At 44.5% G+C, this 24,695-nt stretch overlaps 1 protein-coding gene across 8 annotated transcripts in view; it reads right to left on the bottom strand.

The window, feature by feature from the left end:
• The window catches only part of PDE1C (phosphodiesterase 1C), a 382,013-nt gene that overhangs the window by 206,421 nt on the left and 150,897 nt on the right, over positions 1-24,695 (bottom strand). For 2 of the 8 annotated variants that reach the window (XM_037126501.2, XM_037126508.2), the window contains one exon: positions 11,124-11,150. The exons of the other annotated variants lie outside the window; for them this stretch is intronic. In XM_037126501.2, coding sequence (XP_036982396.2) covers positions 11,124-11,150 — 27 coding nt within the window. The remainder of the gene's footprint in view (positions 1-11,123; positions 11,151-24,695) is intronic. 8 annotated transcript variants of the gene reach the window in all.

Below are 24,695 nucleotides of genomic sequence, written 5' to 3'. Positions count from 1 at the left end.
TTCCGCCAACCCTCCGTGGTAAGCACTGGCAGCATCCCCTTTTGTGCAGATGAAGAAAGTGAGGTTGAGAGCAAGTCTTCTCAGCCTTGACACTATTGACGTTTTGGACCAGATAATTCTTTGTTATGGTGGAGATGTTCTGTGCCTTGTAGGATGTTCGGCAGCATCCCTGACCTTTATCTATATAGAGGACACCCCAGTCCCAGATGTGACAATCAAAAATGCCTCTAGATGCTGCCAATATCCCCTTGCATCAAAATCGCTCCCACTTGAAAACCCCTGACTTAGAGAAAGCAAGCCATTTACTGAAAGTCACACACTTAGCAAATGGTAGGGCAGAAATTAAAAGCCAGGCATGCTGATTGTAAAGTGCATGCTATCCACCACTGATATATAGTGCTGGTCACCCTGTGACAGATTAAAGAACATAAATTTTTCTCTCAAAATAGGAGACTAAAAATGAAGATGAATAATGAGTGCCTTCCTGTGGAAAGATCTTCCATGACCACACTGGACTGGACCCTTCCACTTTGGGTTCTTAATGAAGGCCCATGGCCCAATGGCTATTGTCCTTGCATAGCCTGCTCCCCTGCCCCACCTGCCCCAACCTTCTTTCCATCCTGTTACATGTGTCCCAAAAGACAATCACGGATCACTTAAGGCTGATTCCACCCTTCAGTAAATAAGACAGAGTTCCTAGCCTCAAGGAGCCTCTAAAGAACAGGGCCTATCTGCTTCCTGCCAGCTCCCTTGGCTGGCCCTGGACCATCCCAAAGTCCGGGGCCCTCTGCACAGTGGCCAGTGAACTCTGGTTCTGCTCTGAGGGATTTCCCAAGCCCTCGGAACTGAGCACTTTGCACATGCCAAAGACTTCCTCTGTGCTTCACATAGACTGTCATCCTGGGCTCCCAAGAATCCTAGGAAGCAAGTATCATTATTTCCACTTGACCAAGAGAAAACTAAGGGTCTGTTAAGTAGGGGAACCTACCCAAGCATTGCACAGGATTGTGCCAGGACACAGATGGCAACCCAAGTGTTGGCAACTACAGTCCACTGCTCCTGAGCCAACCCTATGCCATTCTCATGTCGTGGATGAACAAAGACTACAGACATGCCTCTTCCAAAGTGCATTCCAGCTTAGTCTACTCTCTACAGCTCGTTTAGAAATCTTCTTTTGGATTCCCCTCCCCCGTGATCCCCAAATTATGGGAATAGACAATCTGGAGCTGAGCATGACTCTCCTTGTGAAGACAGAAAAAAATTCAGGCGGTGATCCCGTGAACTTTGAAAAGGCTTTTTATTGCATGAAATCAGAGGACAGAAAAATACAGGACAGGTTTCCTTTTAACGGATTCAATTCCTGCTATTTACTTTTTATGCATAAAGAGTTTCCTATTCATGTATGACTGATTATATTGCTTCGCAGCACTTTCAGCTGTAAAGTACTAGACTGGGCAACTTTGAAAAAAGGAAACTGGTGGAGGAGGTGAAGGATTTTCACCCCTTCAGTCATATTATTTGAACATAGCTTGGTTTTTGGAGGGTTGTTTTTTTTAATCTTCCTTAAACTTTCCTGAAAGCTTTAACTTTGGGATTGAGGCCAAATTTGAAAATTTTCAAGCATAAAATATGCTGATGAGAAAACTAAAACAATTGATGGAGTAGGGAAGAGAAGTCCAAAGGGCAGCCTGGGGAGGGGGAGCGGGCAGAGGGGAGGTTCCATAGCTGTAGAAAATTATTGAACCACGAGGGTGGAAAGGGCTCAAGAAGCTTTTGGTGTCTCCAAGACCCGCCTTGAAGGCCTGACCCAACCACTTCTCTGCTTTGAAACCGCAGTCAAGTCACTCACTTGCCCTGAGACCCTCACCTGTAAAACAGGATCACTGCCAAGATTAAATAAGACAACGCATGTGGCGCACATGGCGCACAGTAGATGCACGATGAACGTAATCAACAGGGTGTCCCTGAGACACGTCTGTGTTTTTGTCAGTGTTTGTGATCAGGCAACCGTCCCTTTAATGGCCTTCTTACTATTAGCTCACATTATTTAGGTGGCATTAGGAGCGTCTAAACTGAGAGTGATCTAGTTGGTGGCCAAAGGACCATCGTTACAGGGCCAGACGTTGTCACCCACCCAGAGGCATCATGTTCATCAGCACCGTTGCTCCGTGCCTATGATTCGGTCACAGGGCACAGAGCATTTGCCATCACAACAAAAGCCGTTTAGTGACTGGGCTTCCTTGTGCAAGGGAGGGCCTCAGGAATTCCAGTCAGAGAACATCACTATGGAGATGAGAGGAATCAGAGAAGTCCTCATGTTGAACCTCATCTCCTTGCAGATGAGGACACTGGGACCACAGAGTAGAATTTTGGCACGAAGTCCTAATCTGGTTCTTAATCTTTCCCCTACACAAGTGGTTCTCAAACAGAAAGGATTTTACCCTCCGGGGGCCATTTTTGGTCATCATAACTAGGGGACGAGGGTCTGCTACTGGCATCCAAAGAGTAAAGCCAGGGATGTTACTAAACATCCTACTATGCACAGAAAAGTCCCCAAATGAAAAATATCAACAGTGCCAAGGTTAACAAGCTCTGACTATACCATTGGACCCAGTGCCTCCATGGACTCCAAAAGCTGCTGGAAGTCAGACTTGGTCCCAATTCAGAAGCTCTCAAAAATGACTAAATCAACCAAGTCAATTCTGCCTCTGGAGTGTTGCAGGGCACTGGGATTAGGAGGGATTTAGAGATTTGCCTACTGGGGCATCTTACAGTCAGCTTAACTTCTGAAGCACAGTCATATGCCCAGCATGAGTGCCACTGAGGTCTTAAATAGACAGGTCAGTCTTACTGGAGATTCTTACCTTACTGAACAATCTAAGAAAATGATTCCCAGAACTATTTTAGCAAAACACTACAGAACAAATGATGTACACCACACAGTTATCAAATATTCAGACTAACGCGCCAAATACATTTGACACTGCACTTAATATCTCCAGGATTCATGGTTCAAATGGAGGAAAGACAAAAATTGAAGCATTGATATAGAACAAAACAACTCTCAGAGTTTCCCCCAGAGCTAGAGTTCCATATGGGAAGAACTTAAACAGAAAAGAAACTCAGAGTCAAGGATCCAGGCAATTATGTACTTCCTGATCCTCGCCCCGGCTGCATGCCATCTGGCTCTCTGACCTCACAGGACTCCACCCTGGCCAGTAGGAGGGACAAATTGAGCCTGGACATGGGAGTATATGCTGATCAGCAAAATACTGATGAGTCACTTATCAATCTCAGTTTATTTACCCACAGTTCCACCTGGTAATTCTGACTGTACTTCTAACCCATGTTAGAAATACATGGAGCATCTCAATCTGATTCACTATAAATTCAACCCGCATTTAATAATTATGTCCAGGGCACTGTGCTTTCAGAGAACATATTCCCTCCTCAATAAAATCACAGTAATGCCAAGAAGAATAACATGCACCCAAATAACTCTCGTAAAGAGAATCAGTACAGCAGTAACTGGAAGAACAAGACCTCGTTTAGGTGGAAGATCAAGAGGGCTCAATGGAACAAACTACAACATTTGAATTGGATCTTGAAGAAGAGATGGGATTTCAGCAGGTGAAAATGAGAACATCCACAATACCAGAAGACTATTAATGAATAAAGGGTAATAGAAAACACAGGGCAAATCTGATAGGAGAGTCTGGGAGGCCTGGACTGGAACCGAGCAGGAATGGAAGGCAGTCACAGAGGCAAGGCAGGAGCACTGAGCTGCCATGGAGACAGACGCAGATACCTGTAAAATCCTAGACATGAAGATGGTCTTCATTAGCCAAAAGAAAGCCAGTGGAGGTTGGCTTGGTGGTGGTGGTCTTATTTTGTAAACACACATAGCACAACCAGAGACACTGTGGACAAAGTAATCAGATATGGGTGGGCGGAATGAGAAGATAAAGAAGCACAGTAAAGGAAGTGGGTAGGCCCCGCTTGGAGCATTGTCCTGTACACGGAAGGACTGCGGGTCAATTCCCCATCAGGGCACAGACCTAGGTTGTGGGTCTGATCCCCAGTTGGAGCACATGTGAGAGGCAATCAATCAATGTTTCTCTCTCTCATCAATGTTTCTTTCTCTGTCTCTCTCTTTCCCTTTCTCTCTCCCACCTTCCTCTCTCTCTAAAAGCAATTAAAAATGTCCTCAGGTGAAGATAAAAAACTAAAAAATAAGAAAAAACAAATGGTTAAGAGGCTATTCAGCACTCTGAGAGATGGGTAATGAGACTGGACCAAGATCATGGGGATGAAAACAATGAGAAGTGAAAGCCCACGACCTGTACAAGAGACTCATTTACCATGGCTGAGGGCAGAGAAGAAAAAGTTAAAGTTAAAGAAACATACAGGGTGGAAAAACAAATAAAGTGACTCAAAAGTCTGGATTCTAACTGAGTGGGAGAGTAGTAGTGATTATCAGACTTGACAGTGGAAGAGAAGAGAAGACTGAATTGTGCCCAGATGATCCTCTGACTCAGAAAACGACAGCTCCATGCCAAGGTCATTCTTGCTACTAATTTCTAAATATACTACACAGACTCGGTTCTTGAACTGCTTCCTACATCTCTCACCCTATCTAATTCCTAACTCCTGCAATGCAGTCTCTCTGGGTCTACCTCCCTGTGCCTGCTGCCTACAGCAGGAGAGTGACTCAAGGCATGTGTAAGTGGCAGTCACCTGATACTCTGAACTCTGACCAAACTACCTGTATGGACTCTCTCGCCCTCCTTTACCCCCTGGCTATGTTTCACCTGAAATCACAGTTTTCATAGGTCCTTTCCCACGTTAACTTCCTTGGGCATCATCCTTTGTGGGATGACACGTCTACCTGTGAGCTGTGTTCTAGCCGGACCACTTTGCTGCTCTTTCAGGTCCGCCCTTCGTTGCAAAATTGCCCTGATGTACTTGGCAATCTTGGAATGTAAATGGGACATATTCTCATAGCTGATGCATGCGTTCTTACTACTTTGAGAAATTATCAGTTATTGCAAGTATAGGAAAATACTTTTCAAAGGACTTGCTTGTTTAGAAGATCTTTGGCTCTAAATACCAGCACCACAGAGGAAGTAGTGGTATGCAGGACTGGTTATCCATCGTATGTCAAAATGTGTGCCTTGGTTTATCTGATCGCCACTTTAACTTTTGCAACAAGTTATTTAGCTGTCATCTTTCAGTACAAAGGTAGAGGAAGGACAACAGTCCTCTGGATTCTATACCAATGATACTAAAACAGCTTCAGAATTAACCTGTCTTAGTATGTCCTAGGAATGAAACAGGGGCACAATTCAGCAGAAGATACACCTGCTAACACAATGATGCAACTGCTTAGAACGCAACCTTCCCAAAGGGTGACAGCCACTCACCTTCCAACCCTGACACAGACAATCTATTATTAACAGCAAAGGTGGCGGTGCTGTTGGTGAGTCATAAGTGTACTGAGTCGTGAAGGCTGAGCATGGGCAGTCTTGATTGAGGGAATCATTTGCTGGATTTAATCAATTACTGGGCTCATCGAATGTGATTACTGAGCCACATAAAAGCCTGAGTGAAAGAAGGCATCAGACACTCGGGGAAAAAATGACTCCTTGTTTGCCTTGAAACAGAGAGCGGTCACTCTATTATCTACATGTGGGATATCCACTTAATGGATTATCTCACATCTGCTTGTGTTCTGAGTTGTCTTCTTCTTAATACCCAGGATATTTTTGAGTCACTGGTCCCTTTAAGAAAGAAAAGCCTAGCCCTGGCTGGTGTAGCTCAGTGGATTGAGCGTGGGCCTGTGAAGCAAAGGGTCGCCGGTTCAATTCTCAGTCAGGGCACATGCCTGGGTTGCAGGCCAGATCCCCAGTGGGGGCCACGTGAGAGGCAACCACACATTGATGTTTCTCTCCCATTCTTTCTCCTTCCCTTCCCCTCTCTCTAAAAACAAATAAATAAAATATTTTTAAAAAAGAAAGAAAAGCCTAAAGAATCAGCAAGAAGCAGGCTGACAGCTCTGTGTGAGGGAGGGAGAGGGGAGGTGTTAGAGGGATGGAGCAAAAAGGTAAAAGTACTCATGGACATGGACAACATTGTGGTGACTACAGGGGAAGGGGGCATAAGGGGATAAATGGTAATGGTAAAAATGCAATTAATAAAACTTGGAAAAAAGAATCAGCAAGATATTAGTGGGGAATGCCTGAGGGAGGGGAGAGGGCTGGGTAGAGATGGACAAAGGGAGAAAAACAGGGACAACTGTAATAGCATAAACAACAAAATACAATAAATAAGGAAATAATAAAACTAAACAAGGAGAATCAGCAGGGCATATATTTTTTAAAGAATTAAAACACGAAGAGAACAAAGAGAAAAGATTCTGGAGCACCCCTCTAGACTTGAATAAGCCCACATGTTCAAGCACTTTGCAGAATAAGCAATATTACGGGCCACCTCTGTGATCTAGTGAGAGAGGGGAGCATATACTGTTAGCTCCTCCTGACAGGCCCAGTTGTTCCCAATGCCCTTCAACGCTGACAGCTGTTACAGCCCTTGCCATCTTCCTTTGTAACTGTTTTGTTCACCCGCATCTAACCTACAAGCCTGTGTACCCCTTCACAGAGGCTGTCTTACAGGCCTCATGTCCAGTATTTACTTAAGCACATGGCAAAATAGTAAGTACTAAGTCAACTTTTGTTCAACTGAAAGATTTTTTAAAGCATTATGCAGGTGACTATCAGTATAATATTATCAAAAAGATGAGAGATGCCTTTGGCTAAATTGAACTGCTCACAGAAATATTTATAGATTTATAGAGTATGTAAATCAGATAGAGTCAGAACCAGAACTTGTACTTAAGCTATCTTAATTAACAGAGATAGGATTCATCACAAACAAATCAACAGAAACCTCCACAGTCTAAAGAAGGTTGCGATATCTAGAGTGGCTTAAAACCCCAACTCCTGATCATCCTGACCGAATGTGTGTATAGTCCAGACATGTGAAAACTAGACCTGTGTCTGCAGAGGTCCCTCAGGTTTGTGGATGTGTCTTTATTTTTACCTCTGCCTCTGGAGGAATGCTGACCAGTCAGCATTCCAGAGCATAATGAAATGTGTGTGTGTGTGTGTGTGTGTGTGTGTGTGTGAGAAGAACACTTCTAACATAGCTTCAGCTTACAATACCACATCTGATAGCAATTCCTTTCCTTGGGGGCAGCCCAGTACTATTAGATTAGTTCTAGTTAGTGGTTATTATTTTGTACATGGTCTGATAGGCTTTCTCCAAGATATAAACTTCTCAAAGGCAAACCTGACAACTCGAAGCTGCAGCGGCGTGAAAACAATCTGATGAGACTTTTGCGAAGAAGCAGGGTTCCTGCATAACCCTCTCTGAGCTGTCAAACTTCCATTTCACCACTTCAGCAAATCTCCTGGAATGATTGGCCCTTATGGACAAGACTCATTCATGGGGCAAAAGGATGGTTCCTCTTCCTCGTGTTGATTTAAAGCCCACCCCAGTAAGGTCTTCTGCAGCAGGGTAAAGCTCCCGGTGCCCAGGCAAACCCAGTCAAAAGTACTTATCATCCTTCTGGATGAAATTCTGGTGTTGGAAGAGATGCATGCATTTCCCTTAACGCAAAAAGGGAGACTCACTGTCATCAAAACATCCTCTTGGACTATGAGGATCTGCCTGGTACTTCATGAAATATTTAAAAGATCTCAACCTTGGTTAAGTTGTAATAGGCTGATGATGACTTTGAAAGTTTGTGGATTTTTTTTTCAACATGACTTTGAAAGGTGAATAAGTACCTATGTCAAATTAAATCAGACAGCAAAACAAACAAACAAAAAAACAGTTTAAACAAAGGTAGATTACTTTTGTATCCTGGCCTGTCTCTGACCTGATATTCAAAGCAAACTTACAATATCTCAAGTTTTTAATAATGTAACATTCATGTTATTTAGTCTTCTTTCATGAAGCCACCAGCTTTTTTTGACTAATTACTAACTGAAGACTAATTATATAACTACATTTAGAATTCAATTAAACGGTTGAGCCCATACTAGTATGCTTGTCCCTAATGTGTAAAATGAAACAAAACACAACCATTCCCAGTCCAAATAAAACATCAAACAGACAAGCATACATTCAAACAGACCAGCATCTGACAGTGGGACCAAGATAGACTTAAAAGTATCTACCGTTCACCAAACGAGGTGTCCACATACTCCAAATTTATAGATCCCTGGAAAAGGCCTCAAGCAAGGTCATTCTGAAAAAGGCTGAAGGTTTAGTACATGAAGGACACCTCAGATTCTGTAATATTCTTCTGTTAAGAGACATAGTTGTGCCTCTGCCTCTCAAATCTGGGCGGGTTCTGTGACACCTTGACCTGTAAGATACAGGAGTGGCACTGCCAGGTAAGAAACCAGCAGCTCCCACTCCTTGTCTCTGGGAACATGTGGCCTAGAAAGCCAGCTTCCCTGTGCACTACCCTGAAACCACCACTCTGTAGGGAACCGTTTCGCATGTCATGGAAATGTAGCTCAGCCCTCACATGGAAAACCAGTGGGGAGCAAGGGGCACATAGGACCATGCCCACCAGATAGGTTTTCCCATGGAGAATTGGGCTGTACCCAGCCTGTATTATACTCAGACTGCTATGAGACTTGCTTTTCCTAAAACTCCCTCACCCTGAATTGAGGCAGAAAGGGCTTACTGCAACTTCCTAAAAATCTGAGCTAAACCTTCCAAGTATGGAGTGTGACTGTTCAACAACTTTTCCCCTTGGTCTGCAACATCCTTCTCTTTGAAGTAATTAGCAACATTCTTTCCTTTACTATCTGTAAAAGGTAATCAATCCCCTGCAGCAAACCTGTACATAGTAAATAAGGACTACCCTCCATTTAATGTACCCAGAGAAGCAATAAAAGCCTGTCCAGGCAGGGAATGAGCACTCTGGCTCTCTTGCTCGCTCTCTCTCCCCCTCGAGAGTGCCCATGCCATCCCTTTTTCTCCACAGGACTTCTGTTGTCTATGTGTATTTGTTCACAAACAGCCACAATATACGTGGATCCTGCCAGCCAGGATCCGCCACACCACTCAGTAGGAAGCCCAAGCTCCATGAAGACCCCCTGGAAGATGTTAGCCATGTGGAGAGAGAGGAAGAAGCAAGGAGCATCAGGCCCCCCACTTGTGAGTGAAGAAGCAATCTTGAAAGTGGACCCCCATTCCCAGCAGCCCCAGCTAACACCAGGGGCGCAGATTCAAATCGCTCAGCACAGTCCTTCCTGAATTCCTGACCCACGAAATTGTGAGCAAACAAAATCAGTTGTTTTAAGCCCTAAGTTTAAGGACAGTTTGATAGATTAGTAGAGATGGATCTACCTCATACGAAAATATGTGAGTGATTAAAAATAGAGTTCAAACCAATCCTCTTTTAATTTGCACTTTACATGACTTCAGTGAAGTGGGTGCAAGACAGTCTGGTTTGGTTTTTTTTTTTACATCAACATAATAAAAAATGCAACAGCATTCATGTCAGATGTGCAAAAATATGCCTTCAAAAATAATCGACACAGTCATTCGAAACTTGATGGGTTTGAGCAGCTCTCTTGTAAGATTCCCTCTTGCTGACCTTTCATCTCCCCTTAAAGTCAAACTGAGGCAACGTGGAACCATCTCATGGTCCAGGGTCGCTACATGTGAAAGTGATAAATTACCTTTTACTCTTGAAGACTATTATGCCCTCTAATTTGAGTGATTAATTTACATCCTGCTCAGTGGTTCATATCCAATTACTACCATGAACCCAATGAACCTAAGATAAAATTATTTAGCCATCTGTATAAGTTCACTGTATTTTTAAAAGAATAGCAACCTCTAGGAAGCTTTAGAGTGTAGTCCATGTTCTCTCAAAGGTTGTGCATCTCTATAATGCGTATCAAATGGATACATCACCACTTTGGACTACTGACTTTATTTGGGAGCCATAGGATATAGGAGTCTCTGCTATGAAATGATCATCAAAAATAGGCTTTCTAAAATAACTGACATAGTAACTTCAAACTTGATGCCTTAGAAAAGGTATCATTAAAGTGGTCATCTGAAAGGCACCACTGTTGATACTTGTTGGCGTTCTCACCGCACCAGTGATTCTTGATCTGAATGTGACCTGTTTAAAGCTATAACACCAAAATCAAATGCAGTACAATCAATAAAAAGCAGACACAAGCCTTTAGACTGGAGTGCAGGCTTTGAATGCATAGATCTTCTGGTGAGCAGAAGGTCTATGCAATTCTATCTGTTTGCCAAATGCTTTCCAAACTCTTCCCAATGAAACAGTGATGGAGAGTGATGATGGATGATAGTCTTCTTTATTTGTTTAAAGATTTTATGTATTTATTTTTAGAGGGGGGGGGAGAAAGAGAGGGAGAGAAACATCAACTAGTTGCCTTTCGCACACCCCCAACACAAGCACGTGCCCTGACCAGGAATTGAACCAACAACCTTTCAGTTTGCAGGGTGATACCCAACCAACTGAGCCACATGAGTCAGGGCAAATGATACTCTTCTTTAAATCACCCTTTCCATGGTGAAATCCAAAAGACCATCACTGCCCTTCAAGAAATTTGAACCTATGCTTTGAGCTCAACAGCACTTTGTCAGCGAACCAGGCAAAGGAGAACTCAAACACTAAAAGGTACAGTCAATAACCCTTCTGTGCTCCCACCCATAAATCTTCAGCACCCACCGCCACCCCGGCCCAGCCCAGCCACTCTCTGGCCAAGGTTTTAGTAAAATCACTGGACAGGTCATCAGTAACAAGCTTTTTAGTCCACCAGAGCCACTCTCATGGGAAGGGAGACACTTACTGTGCCACACTAAATGCCTACAATCAATTTTTAATCACAACAGCAGTAGTGATCCAAAGAGAAAGCAGGCAACTCGCTGAGAAGGAACAAGGAGACTGTTTATTACAAATGAACTTCCACCAGGAGCCAAATCTGCAAAGAGTTGTGCCCCAAGTGACTCGACCAACCAGCTGCCCTTTCTCAGAAAGGCTCAGAGGTAAAGGCTCTTACCTCTGGGACGTTTTCTTATATTTTCTCCTGTAGGAAAAGAAGCATAAACACATATCAGCAAAGGGTTGGTGGTAGGCAGTGGGTTAGAAAAAGCTTCGGCAGGGATGGGTGCAAGGGAACACTTTGCAGAAGGACCTCTCTGTGAGGCTTGGGGGTCTCATAGGACAGCTCAAAGTCTGGGATAATTGTGTTATTCTGTGGCCAGGTGCATAAAACCATAGCCTTGGCAGTGACAAACAGCAGCCCAAGAGCTCAATGGCTCTGCCCCCTATGTTTTTCCCTTTCCCCTCAGAAGGCGCTGTAGCATCTTGGCTGAGGTCAAGCTTTAAAGACAGCAAGATCCAGGTTCAAATCTCAGCCCTTCCATTTATCAGACTCACGGAGTTGAGGAGTAAATGACCAGCAGCTTATAAAGCATTTCTTTCGCTGGCATGTATTAGCTGTTTAATACAATAGCTATTAGCTGTTTGTACTGTCACTATTGTTACTATTACCCACATGGTATAGCACTGAAGTCCCTTTAAAATTGTGCCTTTTCAAATGTAAATACATAATCATGCAGCTAAGCCATGCAATCAGACATATGGGCTACAAAAAAGGAAGGGAGGAAGGGGACAATGAGAAAGTCTAGAAGGGGGAGCCAGAAGTCATGAGAGGAGCATTAGCACCGAGATGTGGGCTCAGTATGGAAGGTCACCCCCCTCCCAACCCAGGAAGCAGGAGTAACTGAGCCCTGTGCACCTCTGCTATTTCCAGCGCTCCCTTAGCCTCCAGCAAGGGTGTCTGCATCTGTCAAATGGGATAACACATACCCTGGCTAGCTCACCCAGGTAACAGTGGCTAGCCCACCCAAGGGGGAAGTGGGTATACAAGTTCATTTTCCCAGTATCCCAATATGGTTCATGTCCAAGTCAGGTTTTATAGACTCTGAAGACTCACTCTCAGGAGAGTTTTAATAGGCTCTTTACTGAGGAGGATTAGAGGAAAAGCATCTTCAGGAAGTACCATGCTTCACAAGGGGTCTCAGTTCCACACCTACTGCCCATTACAGTCACTGCACCCAGGAAGCCAAGCCACTGATTTGTTAACAGAGCGGTGTGTTCAACACTTCTAAATAAGAAAAACAAGTGCAGCTGTTTCAAACCCAGGCTCCCTCTAACCTGTTGCACCTTTGTCCACGTGAAAACATCCACAGCAGGGCCAGGTGTTAAGTGAAGAAGCAGCACAGCACACGAGGCCCCCAGGGCGACCCCGCTGGATGGGCAGAGGTCTCTGCTGATCTGAAGGAAGTACGCTGATGACAACCATGACCCCAGGGTAACTCGTTAATAGGCCACTTCTTTTCTTTTCGCTTGTAAGAACCCTCCACATTTTCTTTTTAAAATGAGCATTTCGAATAGAATTAGAAAAAAACATGAACTGTCCGTACACCCGTATATACCTAGTCCCATACACATACAGCACTGTATAAATATACAGAGATATTTACATGTGTGAATCATATAAATAGGGAGGGGTCAGCTAACTGCATCAGCTATGAAGTGGGAATAATCAGAGCACCTCTCAGGAGCTTGTGGTGAGAAATCAATGAGACAACCCCACCCCCTGAATGTCAGCTCCCCAAGGGCAGGTTGTTCTTGGTAAGCTTCCCTGCTGCACCCACAGTGTCTGAAACAGCACCTTGCATTTCCTGCAAAAGCTGTGATGCATGTGTGCTGACCCTCTGCTCCCTGACACATGGACCCTATCGCCAGTGACAACGCACACTCTCCAGGCAGTAGCCAAGGGCAGCAATGGTTTCATTGACAGGCTCCAAGCACAGCAGCGAGCCGTGGGCGTGCCCACATTCTTGGTCCTCGTGATAACTGCTGTCAAATGAACTGGGCTAAGGAGTCTCAGCAGGACCAGAAAATAGCCAATTGAGAGTGCAAGGACCAGAGGTAAGAGGGAAGGAGCACCAGCCAGATGTATGCTCTGGCTTCTACCCAGAATCCCAACTCATTCTATCAGCAGAGGGTGTCTTCAGAGGCTAGAAGAAGACAATGGTTGCTCTTGGCTTTCACACAACTCTCCGAGCATTTGCTCAGGACTATACAAAGGCACTTCTGGGAGTGCCAAGAAAACTCAGAGATGAACAAATACAAGCATGGGCTTCCATTTTCAGCACCTACTAGTAATGAGGCACTTAATATACATTGCTACTTCACACGATAACTCTAAGATCCACTCTCTGAAAATCTGAATTCTAAAAGTGGAAGTTAAGACATGTACCTAAAGTGTTAGTTTATCATAATAACCAATGCAAGGGATGGGTAAAGAAGCTTTTTGAAAGAGGTAATCTTGATTTAGGTGGGCTCCAACAAGGAGAAATATGTGAGGAGGAGGCAAGCAGGTAGGGAAGGCATGCCCAGTAGCCTCGCCCAGTAGCCCAGCCCAGCCCAGCCCAATCCAATATGGGCGCAGAGCGCAGGTAATAAGGCTGTAGACAAAGTTTTCCAAAGTAATAATATTCAAACTTATGTTTTTTAAAGATCATACCTGGGAAAAGGGGTAACCTCTTACATTGCCTTGTCTTATCTTTGATTATGTGGAAATAGGGTTCTGAGCTAGGGCAGACCTGGTTCCAAAGCCAGCTTCCCCTCCTTTCTAGCTATGAGACCTCAGGCAGGCTGTATGCAAAATCAAACTTTAGTTTCCACATCTGTAGTGTGGAAAGAATTAACTCAGAGGACATAATGTATTGAATTTGCCCGGTACTGTGCATGCCATATAAGGGCATTCTAAACATTTTAGGTCCCTTGACCCCTTATTTTGAGCTTCTTGAGGTCAGAGTTCTTATCAGATGGATCTCTGTATCTATCCCGAGGGCTTGCATACAACCAATGCTTATTGGCCAAATCAATGAATCATTTGCACCTGCCACTCACACCTACCGAAATATGGGTTGTGCATTTAGCAGACCCAAAGAGAGACCGAACATCTGGCTTTTCAGTCCATCTCACCTTCCTGACACTCAATCCCCACCTTCACAGATGCATTCTTGGCTTCACAAGTCCTTTAGTCCTCCCTCCCCATCTTGTCCCACTGAAACACAGAGAGCCCCCAAATCTAGTGTCACTATGCTGGAGTTGGAAGGTCAGCATTTAAATCACAAGGGAAAATGCAGATCATGGAAACTACCCTACTGCAGGCCCTACTCATCTTTCAGTTCTCCGTGGACACATTGCTTCCTCCTGAAAACTTCCATGGGCCTCCCAAACCCAGCAACGCCCTGTCTGTGTGTCATTTCATCTGTCACTACCAAAAGTTAGGATCTGTTATGCTCGTGCAAAAATGTTGGCTTGTCCAGTGCCTGCTAGTGTTTCTCCCTCGCCTAACGTAGTGCTTGGCAAATGCCAGCTGCTCATTTATGGTCATGGAATGAATGGATTTTAAAGAATGAATCCCCAAAATGCTTTCTTTCTACTCATGTCCCCTGTTTGCTGATGATTTGCGACAAGCAGCAAAGACACCTCCCACTGACCTGCGCTTCACTTTGTACGTGAGGGAAGGGAGGCTCAGAGAGGTTAAGTAACCTTCCTAATGATACAGAACCTTCAAGTGGTTGAGAAGGAAAACAAACTCAAGCCTTCGAAGAAAACTGGAAAAATTAGGCAAAGAAGTCAAAGGATGCCAGAAGGAAACGTAGACACTAGGCAGAAACAAATAAAACCACCAACAACAGAGCATACTGGGTTCTTTCCATCTAAACACAGGAAATGAGCTGAAAAAGAACCCAGTTTATTTCTGGCCTTTTGTTTTTTAAAAAAGTCAACAGAATGTACCCCTGATCCATATCCTGAAAGACCAAGGAAATGTTTTTAAATGGTCTAGCTTGGTGTTTCAAACTTACTTTCACTGCGTAAATTTTTTTTAAACTTGAAACAGCACATCACTCATTCCAAGATTCGTGGCGCTAGTTGGAGCTGATGGAGACAGGAGGGAATGACCTGGAGTGGCTGTGTTCTGGGATCTAGCAAAACCCTTGGCATCATGGCAGGTCGTGCTCGCGGGGCCAGGCTGAGAATCCAATGTTGGTGGGGACCTAGAGCAGGGCCTCTCCAACTGTCCCCCAGAAGGATCTCTGCCCTTTACACATACAGGCACACACACACACACACACACACACACACACACACACACAGAGTACTGGTCTGTTCGTCCACTTCAGGAGAAGCATTACAACACAACGCTTAGATCACTTGTCTAATCCCAATTCCTTCTCCAATGTACTGTGTCCTATAAGCCATGCGAACTGCAGCAACTTGCATCTCGTTCCCAACCCCAGCCCCCTCATCTATAAAATATGGGTAACAATAATGCCTGCTCTCAAGGTGAGGTGAGAGCTGAATGGAAAAATGGATCTAGTTATTCACGTTTAGCTAGATTAATGGGGTGCTGGGTATCCAGTTCATGTCCAAAAGAGAGCCAGTGACTGCGTTAATAAAAACAGCATGGATAAACAATAATGGTATTGTAATTCCATAGGTTTCCAAATTTTGTTCTGGAAAAAAGTCTTTCACTAATTTTTTTTTTTTAAGTAAAGAGAAAAGGCTGAAGATTGGTTTCTAAAGTGGAACACTGAATAGCCCCAATTCTCCCTGTCTTAAATACTTGAGCCACACAGAAAGTGGGTGCTAATCTCAGTGCTGCTAAGAGAAGGAGCTGAAACCCTGCCCAGCCCCCACCACCCCTCCATGCCCAAGGGACCCCACAGGCTGTACACCAAGACCCCCGCATGCCAGCGGTCCCAGTAGCTTAGCAGAGCCATGCACTTCCCTCCGATTTGACAACATGGGCCACTTGCAACGGGGAAAAAAAAAAGTAAAACTGGGTATATAAAAACCAGAATAATCCCTAGAAATATCTAAAATGATCTTTCAACAAAGATCCTGTTTATCACTAAATCCCTGAAAACTGAAACCCCATGAGCTGCTCACACAGAATCCCTAAGCATCCTCCGAAAGTCCGAACTCCATGCCGAGATAACAGGCACTACAACAAGAATTAGTGATTGACCCATATCCACTTACCTCGTAAGCAAATTAAAAGATTCCTGGGTCTTCATTGAAAAATCAATGTCTGTTTAAGTCCAGAATGTTTGCAGGGAACTGTGGATTGCCCAAAAAGTGCCAGACGGGGTGTGCATGTGTGTGTGTGTGAGAGACACTTTTGTACAGAACAGGGAAGGTGATGAGCTCGAAAATCGACCCTCAAAGGCTTCAGTCCATGTGCATCCTGCTGATCACACTCTGACAAGTGGGTACTGAGACCAGAACATCACCGGAGGGCAAAAAACACTAACCTGCAATATTTTAAAAGGTTCCCCAAAGCTCTCCATGGCTGCATCATCCAGCAAAAGCTTCTGGACCCTAACCTTCATTTTACTTCTCCTGGCCCCAGTCAGGGAGAGAAGGATGAAACTAAACCAGCAAAAGGGATGATTGATTCTGTCCACAGTGAACTCAAACCTACCTGCCTGGAGGCAGAGTAGAGACAGCAAGGAAATAGCAAAAAGAAAAAAGAAAAAAAACAGTGGGGTGGGAGCCAGGATGCTGCTGAGGTGCTTTACTAGCTTTTCAATGGCTAGGAGTTCTCCAAGTAGTGGGCACACCCACAATCAAATGTAAGTTTCCCATACTCCCCAGTCAAACAGATGATTGGGGAATCATTCCTGATAGATAGCCTGGACTGCTGGGATTCAATTAAGCACCGGCGTGACATTACAAAGTGCCTGGCAGTCTCTCACTTTCTAAAAGGGGGTATCTTTGAGTAAGAGCCATATGGGCGCTGCGATCATGAGGTTTATAAATAGGCTAAATATTCAAAAAAGCTGGCTTAGAAAAACCAAAACTTGTGTTCAGTTTCTAAGTTGACAGCAAGCTACCTCCCATTTGGGGGCACAAGAAGGTTTCCTGGTTTGGGAAGCTGAGTATGTTAACTATGACACACATGCACCATGAGAAACCCAATTCTGCCTGGAGTGTTCTTCAGGGTTTCTGCCTAAGGATGACTCACTCTGTTCCAGATCCCAGCAGATCCCATCTCCATCCTTCCTTCCTGAGCTCACTACTGCTGCAGATGCACCGACAGCTTCGGAAATTTTGGTTCTCAGCCCCGAGTCTCCTCAAGGGAAAGGAAATTGGAGGACAGACTCAGAAAAACAAAGACCACAGCAAAACTCATGGAGTTAACTACATGTTCACAGAAGTTCAGGTCACGTGGGACTCACTCATGGGAAAGTAGACCGAGATAAAATGCCACAAATACCCAGGAAATGAGAGAGGGTCTGAACAACCATCTGATCCTCTGGTTTTGTTTTTCATTGGCAAGTGGGATGCAGACTGATCAGAACTGGGTATCTCTAGAAACATGTACTGAATTTGTCTTAAGTCATTTGTCTGTCCTACATGTTGCTGAGAATGAAAGGTCCTTGTATGTTTCTTTCATTTCTACCGTGACTTCATTTCCCTGACATGTACATTAAAACCTAGATTTGCGAAGCTGTGTATGTTAATTGCTTGATGGCCAGTCCCATATTTTGAACAAGTAAATGCCATGAGAAAGTATATATAAATTGTGGTTTTCTGGTGCTGTCCAGCAACTATAGGGGGGAAAAAAGAAGATATTGGAAAAAGTGAGAGCCTCTCTTCTCTTACTAGTTTGCATATTTCTTAACTGATGAGCTACAGATAAGAGAATCCATGCAAACAATGATTATATATATTCCTGCTTGGCCAAAGATCTAAGGCAAGACAAGAGACAAAACAGTGAAATAACAGAAACTCCCTTCCACGTGGAATAACCCAGCAGTTAGGAAAGGGATGTGTTTGTTTACAATTTCTAAAGAATCTTCTGCTAGGTTTTCTGTTGGGGGAAATCACTGTAGAGATGCACATCCTTTCATCCAGCCACTTATAAAAGGAAGATCGTATTCAGGAACAGCGACTCCCAAAGTACAAAACTCTAACACGTTTAAGGGATGAGACAATGTAGAAATGAAGGAAGCCTTTGACGGTGTGGTTTGGGGGTGACGATTGTGAAGCTGAAGAATGAGAGGAGGCTAATGTGAAACAGAGCTGTCAGTAAGACAATCAAGTTTTGATTCGCTCCTGGAAGCAAACGTGCTTCTATCCGGTGCAGGTGAGGCAGTGGAAGAAGGAGAAACCTTTAAGGAGTAGGTTCAATCAAAACTAAGCAAACCCCCAGGAAGCCCCACCAGAACAGACAATCTGTACCTTTTGCACAAGCCTGTCCCTTCCCTGCTCTCCCAAGCCAGCCCCCTGGTCTGTCTGCAGACAGCTGGCCAGACCCAGAAATCAAATCTCCCGGTCATGCCTGGATCTTTCCTGGGCTTGGGTTAAACATTCCAGCACTCGGGTTACTGTCTAGCAGGCCCCTCGTTGGGACCCTGCCCCGAAGAGCTGAAATATTCCTCTGGCAAGCAAGGCTTGTAAAGCAGACCAAGCAAGCACGGTAACAATCTATCACTTAAGGCTGGAAAATGAGCTAATCAGCAGCACCAGTGAGATATTGTGGGAAGGTTTTTAGAGAAAGAAAATAGGAAGTAAACTTCATGCTTCTAGAAGTCCAAGTAGCACTTCTTTGCATAAATGATTTATCCCTCGATTCACATGTTTACAACCACTTGCTGTGTTATAAGTACCGCAGAACTGCGTGGGTGGAAGTGGAAGAGACTCTTTGTGACCTCTCTCCTGGGAGCCTGGCTCCTAGTTCGATAAACATCAATGACAAAAGGCTGAAAACAAAAATATCTCTCTGTCTCTGTGACAACGCTGCCAAAGTGGAGAAAAACCTGGAGGATGAAGACAAAAATCTCCCTCTCTGCAGATTTATCCTTGGAGTTAGGGAATGGGGAGGCTTTTTAAATTGAATTATCCTGAGTGTTGCTTCAATGCATTCTCTACGTTGTTTTTCCTCAAGAAGATGTAGCCAGAACAAAAACCGTGACTTATTCCCCGTGAAACTTCAGCAAACAGCCTCATTTTCTAAGCCTTTTCTATCTATTCCAGGAGTGCCTCATTCTCACTCTCCTTTCGGAAGCCCTTCCTCCCAACCATGTCATTTCACTCAAATGTGGTATCTAAAACAAGCAGCAGCCAATAAATACACAAACTCATAGACACAAACAACAGGAGGAGGGAGGGTGGGGAATGAAGAAGGGGAAGAAGGTAAAGAAGGTCGGATGTACGGGGACAGAGGGAGACTAGGCTTTGGGTGGCGCGCACACACGGAGTACACAGATGTTGGGTTGTAAAGTTGTACACCTGAACCCATGTAATGTTATTAAACAATGTTACCCCCATAACTGTATTTAAAAGGAAACCTACTCCTTGCAGAAAGCAGCTCTTGGCAATGTACCATTTCGGGTGAATTGAAGTCGCTAGAACAGCTGCTTGGGGATAGAAGTCCTTCCTCATCCCTCTGAAGCCTTTCCTCCCAGGAACAGCATCTGGACATAGATGCTGTAAATGTTACCAATTTAAGTACAGCAAAAACGAGGCCAAAGTCCACAGTAGAGACCAACAACAACAACGTCCCATCAGCAGACACAGTCCTTGGGGCCATGTGGAGCCCTCTGCTGTCACCCAAGCTTGGCCGAGCACTGCAACTGCACTCTCGTGAGCTACAGTGCCGGGCTCTGAATGCACACCAAGACGCCCCGGGAGGGGGTACGAACAATTCTTTCATTGTTTTAACTACGCCCAATTTCAGTCCATGGTTTTATAGACAAAATGGCAGTTTTAAACAACATGTATAAAGCTTGATTTATAATCATTAATCCTTAACATTTCCCAAAGGCATCACATAGGCTCCTATTCATGAAAGCTTCTAGTTCACAATTCCTAATAGTTAGCAAATAGGGTTTGCAAGTAACCACCTGGAACAAGATACCATACTTTGGGGGCCAGGTTAACTGATAGGTAATGTAAGACCCCTCAGAGTCCTCCTGAGACAAGAGTCAAAGCGGCAGAGACAGAAAAGTGAAGGAGGGGGAGTTCAGTCTGAACTTGAACTCTCCATAAAGCACACCTGGAATTAGCTTTCAAGGATTACTCTCTCACTTCGACCTTTTTCATCCCGTGGCACACACACAGCAGTCACTAGAACTCCGCGGCACACCGAAAAATGCATTTTTTGCCAATCTGGCAAAAAATAGGTATAATTTGATTCATTCACACCAGACAGCTGTTGGTGTATTGGCTTCTGTCATTTTTTTTTTAATTTGACAATCTCAGGGAAAAGAGGTCAGTGCCCCTGACTAAATAGTCAGACATTGCATGTTTTAGAAATTCTTGAGGCACACCTGTTGAAACTGCTGCTCTACAGTGTGGGAAAAGTCTTGGTTATTTAAGCACTGTGGTTGTTTGGACTCTGGATAAACAGAATTTTAAGGTCTTTGGATAGCCAACAGTGACTTTCAGCTGAGCACTCAACACAGTCTCATGGTGACTGCCTAACAGGGGTGTCCAATCTGTGGCCGGTGGGCCACGTGCAGCTCAGGGTGGCTGTGAATGCGGTCCAACACAAAATCATAAATTTACTTAAAACATTATGAGATTTACTTGTGATTATGTGTTGCAACGTATTTAATGTGTGGCCCAAAACAATTCTTCTTCTTCCAATGTGGCCAAAAGGTTGGACAGCCCTGAGCGGAGGGAGAAGTGAGCTAAGGTTTATTTGGCATCATTCAGACCTAAACACACACATACACCCACATACACACATACACATTATATATATATACATTTTTCCTTTGCACTTCATCAGTGCATGAGAGGCTGTACCTCACACCTCTCATCCAGACCTTTCCTCTAACCTCCAGGCCCACTTTTCAACAGCTCCTGCTGTCCCCACATCTCCTCCAGGACCTCATCCAGACCGCGCGTATTCCATTTGTCCAAACCTGAGTCCTGATCTCTGCTTCCCACTCCTCCTGCTCCCACCCACAACCAGATCTACCAACCTGGGCCACACCCCCACCCCAATGATCCTGAGTAAATAAGAGCCCCCAAAGACTCAAGATAACAACCTGGGAGTTACCCTAGATTCCACTGTCCTTCTCATCCCCCACATCCAAGTCTTATTGCATCTACCCCCTGGAAAGCTCTCAAACCCATCCCTGCAGACTGACCACAGCTCCCCATTACTATGGCTCCTGGGTGAAAAGGTGAGGCAAGATCTGTCCCTACCTGGCTGCATCTTGTGCCTCCTGTCTCCACACTGTCAAGGCCACAGCCATTTGACCCTCTTTTGTTTTCTCAGAGGCGCCATGTTTCTTTGACTCCATGCACATGCTGTTTTCCCACGCTTCAAATACCTTTGAACACACTTCTTCAACTCTTTAGTTACGTGATACCTATGTATTCTTCATATTTCAGCTTAAATTTCACTGCTTTGGAGAAGCCTTTCCTGATTCATGGGCCAGGTTTGGGCCTCCTTTTGTATGTCTGCACAGCACTCATTGCAAGGAATAATTATTTGCGGAATTATGTGTTTAATATCTGTCACTACCTGTAAGCTGAATGCTCCGTAGGGAGGGAACCCCTGTCTTGTTTCCCACGGTATCCTGGTGCCTAGCACAGTGCCCGGCATGTGGTAAGTGCTGGAGAAATGTCTGCTGAGTGAATGAGTGATGAATGCATTTATGTAAACATATAAATAAAACTCATTACCTATCATCATAAGTTAGGTCTTTTTTATTGAATTATCCTCTTAAGCCTTTTCATAATTTCACAGCCTAGGAACATCTAGAGGTTTTTTTCCCACTCATGAAGACTCATTTATTTTGGTTAATAAGCGTTGTCAAAAGATCTCTAAATAAAGAGCACACGCTGATACACCTGAAGACCACCAACACTTCACATGGATTCAGTATACTTCCTTCAGAAAGAGTGTTTCATTCATTGTAGAATTCATTTTTCATCACTAATGGGCAATGGTGATGGTCATTCTTAAGGCTGTTACAGACCATTTAACATGCCTCATAATTTTATAATTATTTTTCTTAGTCGTCTCTCCACAAGCCAGGAGGTAGGGAGGTCATGCCAGCACCTCCCCCCAGGTAGAGAGACTGGAACCAGGGAAAGTAGTTTTCTAGGAGCCAGAGAAAATTAAAGATAGAAACTGAGCCAGAAATGCAGAAAGCTCTCTGCCCAGAGTTGCTTCCCAGCCAACAGAGGCTGGAAAGCTTGGTCAAAATAATAAATACTCAGCTGCTAACACTGAGTTATAATTAGCTAAGTTAGCATAACCAAATTATGAGAAGCAATTAATGATGTATTAATAGACTGTATTCAAGTAAGGAAAATTTCATTCTACACATAGGGACCTACTTACCCTTTTGTGATATTCACCTCTAACTCCCCTTTAATATACATTAAGAAAATATTTAATGGAGACTTAATGGACCTTTATTAGGAAAAGCAGAGTCATAAGAAATCCCTCAAACAAAACTGTCTGCCGTCTCTGAACCCTCAGATGTAGTGTCAAATGTCATTAACTGAGCAATTAACCATTACCCAGCCTTTTATTGGTATTTTTAATTTTTCACATATATATAAAATTATCTTGTCCCCCTACCTAGTCTCAAAGTTTCCTGAAAGTAGGGCTTTTTTTCCTGATATTTCATATCTCTTCTGAAACTCCTAGTATCTAATACATAATAGGAGCCCAATAAAAATATGCTGAGCTATCTGATGTTTCCAATTAAATGGGAAGGTGGAAGGACCAGTTAATATACTAATATATGTAACCTGTGGGAAACAAACCATAATTTTTTAAGTTATTCTTTTGGAATTGCTTTATTAGTGAGAATCAGGTTGAGCCCCTCTCCCCTACATCATCTGTTCACAGCTGCATGGACATGCTGGGGGCCACACCAGTGTGACTAAACCCACATTTTCTGATCTGCTTTTCCTGAGCCTGCTCTTCCCTCCATGGTCCCTAGCAAGGCAAGTGGCACCAGACACACTAAGACATCCAAGCCAAAGCCAACTTGGGGGACAACTCTCCTCGCTCTCTGCTCCAAAACTCCTTCTGTCAATTCTCGTGTCAAATGTGCCCACCACGCTCTCCTCATCAGGGGCATGGCCCCAGTTCTGGCCATTTCTCCAACGGGTCTCCAGGCTTCCGGTGTCACCTCCCATCTCTGCGCCCTGCACTTCTCCCAGAATAGCCATCCTCATTCTGTCACTCTCCAACTGAATGTCTTTTGACAATCCCTTATAAATTAAGAAATAAAATGTAAACTCCTTGAAATCTCATGTATTTAAAAAAAAGACCTTGGAAGAATGTGAATGGGGAGTGCTGCAAGCATAACACGTCTTTGTGTAATGTAGTAAAATGTGTTCAGATACTTTGCCTCCTTAAACTATAGGAATACAAAACAGAGAATAAGTGTTGTAAACATTCCGTGTATCGCTTGCTGGCCCGTGCCTTCCTTTCCAACATTCTCTCTCGCTCCTCCTGGCTATGCCAAGGCGCCCCAGGCCTCCGAGCCTTCGCACACACTGTTCCCTCCATTCATGAATGCCTATTTGTCCCTCGGTGTTGTACTAGATGAGCTGCGGAGGGTACCACACCTTTTGAGGAAAGTCCCTACCGTTCTTGGGGAATGACTTCTAAGGGAAGTGACCCTGTTACCTGGACAGCTAACAGACCAAGGACCAGTCTGGGGTCCAACGCCTCCTGAGGTGACCCAGGAGATTTCTGTCCAGCAGCTCCATGCTAAGTGACAGCAAACAGACCCAACCACACCCTGTTCTTTGGGAATTACCGAGAGGTAAGCATAGAGAAGGGCACTAGGACTCTTTCAGGGAGACCAAACACAAAGCAGCCCCCCGACTGGCTGGAGCAGCTGGGACAGCAGACAAGAGCCACGGAAACCACGGCAGCCACTGGCGCCTCAGGGGCCCGAGATTTCCACTCCATAGTCTCCCCGCTGCTTCTCCTTGAAGGATGGCCTCACTGTGTCCTCTCACAGGAAGTTTCTCCATAAAGTGGGACATGGAGTCAGGGCAGCCACCAGAAAAGCCCAGAAGACGGGAAAGTAGGCCCCTCCCACGGCCAACACAGAACCCTCCAGGAAGTACTCTTGTTCCCACTCAGGTTCTGTGCCCCTGAAACTGACCACTGGTACCAGCAGAATGGAATCATCCGATTGGCCAGTCCTGGGTCTTGGGCCCACCCCTATGGCAGGGAGCAGGGGGTGGAGTTGGGGGGCAGGGTCTGTCAACATAACAAAGGAGTAGGAAAGCTTGCCAGTTAGAGAAAATATATGGCCCCTATTTGTTACCCTAATAACTAACACCTCCCTCTACATCCATTACACCACTTCAGATACTGGGGGGAAGGGGGGGAGTGCCGCATAAACATAAACTGTGTTCACTGACTCCCTCGGAGCTGCTCAGAAAGAACATATGATAGCTCAACTACAATCGTGATGGTAAATGCCAAGGAATGAGTGAAACCTGTTCTCTGCTTTCAATTTTATTTTTCAGCACAGAAATA

The sequence above is a fragment of the Artibeus jamaicensis genome, unplaced genomic scaffold (assembly GCF_021234435.1).
Source record: "Artibeus jamaicensis isolate MK-2021 breed Jamaican fruit bat unplaced genomic scaffold, CSHL_Jam_final contig_1016, whole genome shotgun sequence".
NCBI lineage: Eukaryota > Metazoa > Chordata > Mammalia > Chiroptera > Phyllostomidae > Artibeus > Artibeus jamaicensis.
This window is presented reverse-complemented; position numbering and strand designations above follow the sequence as displayed.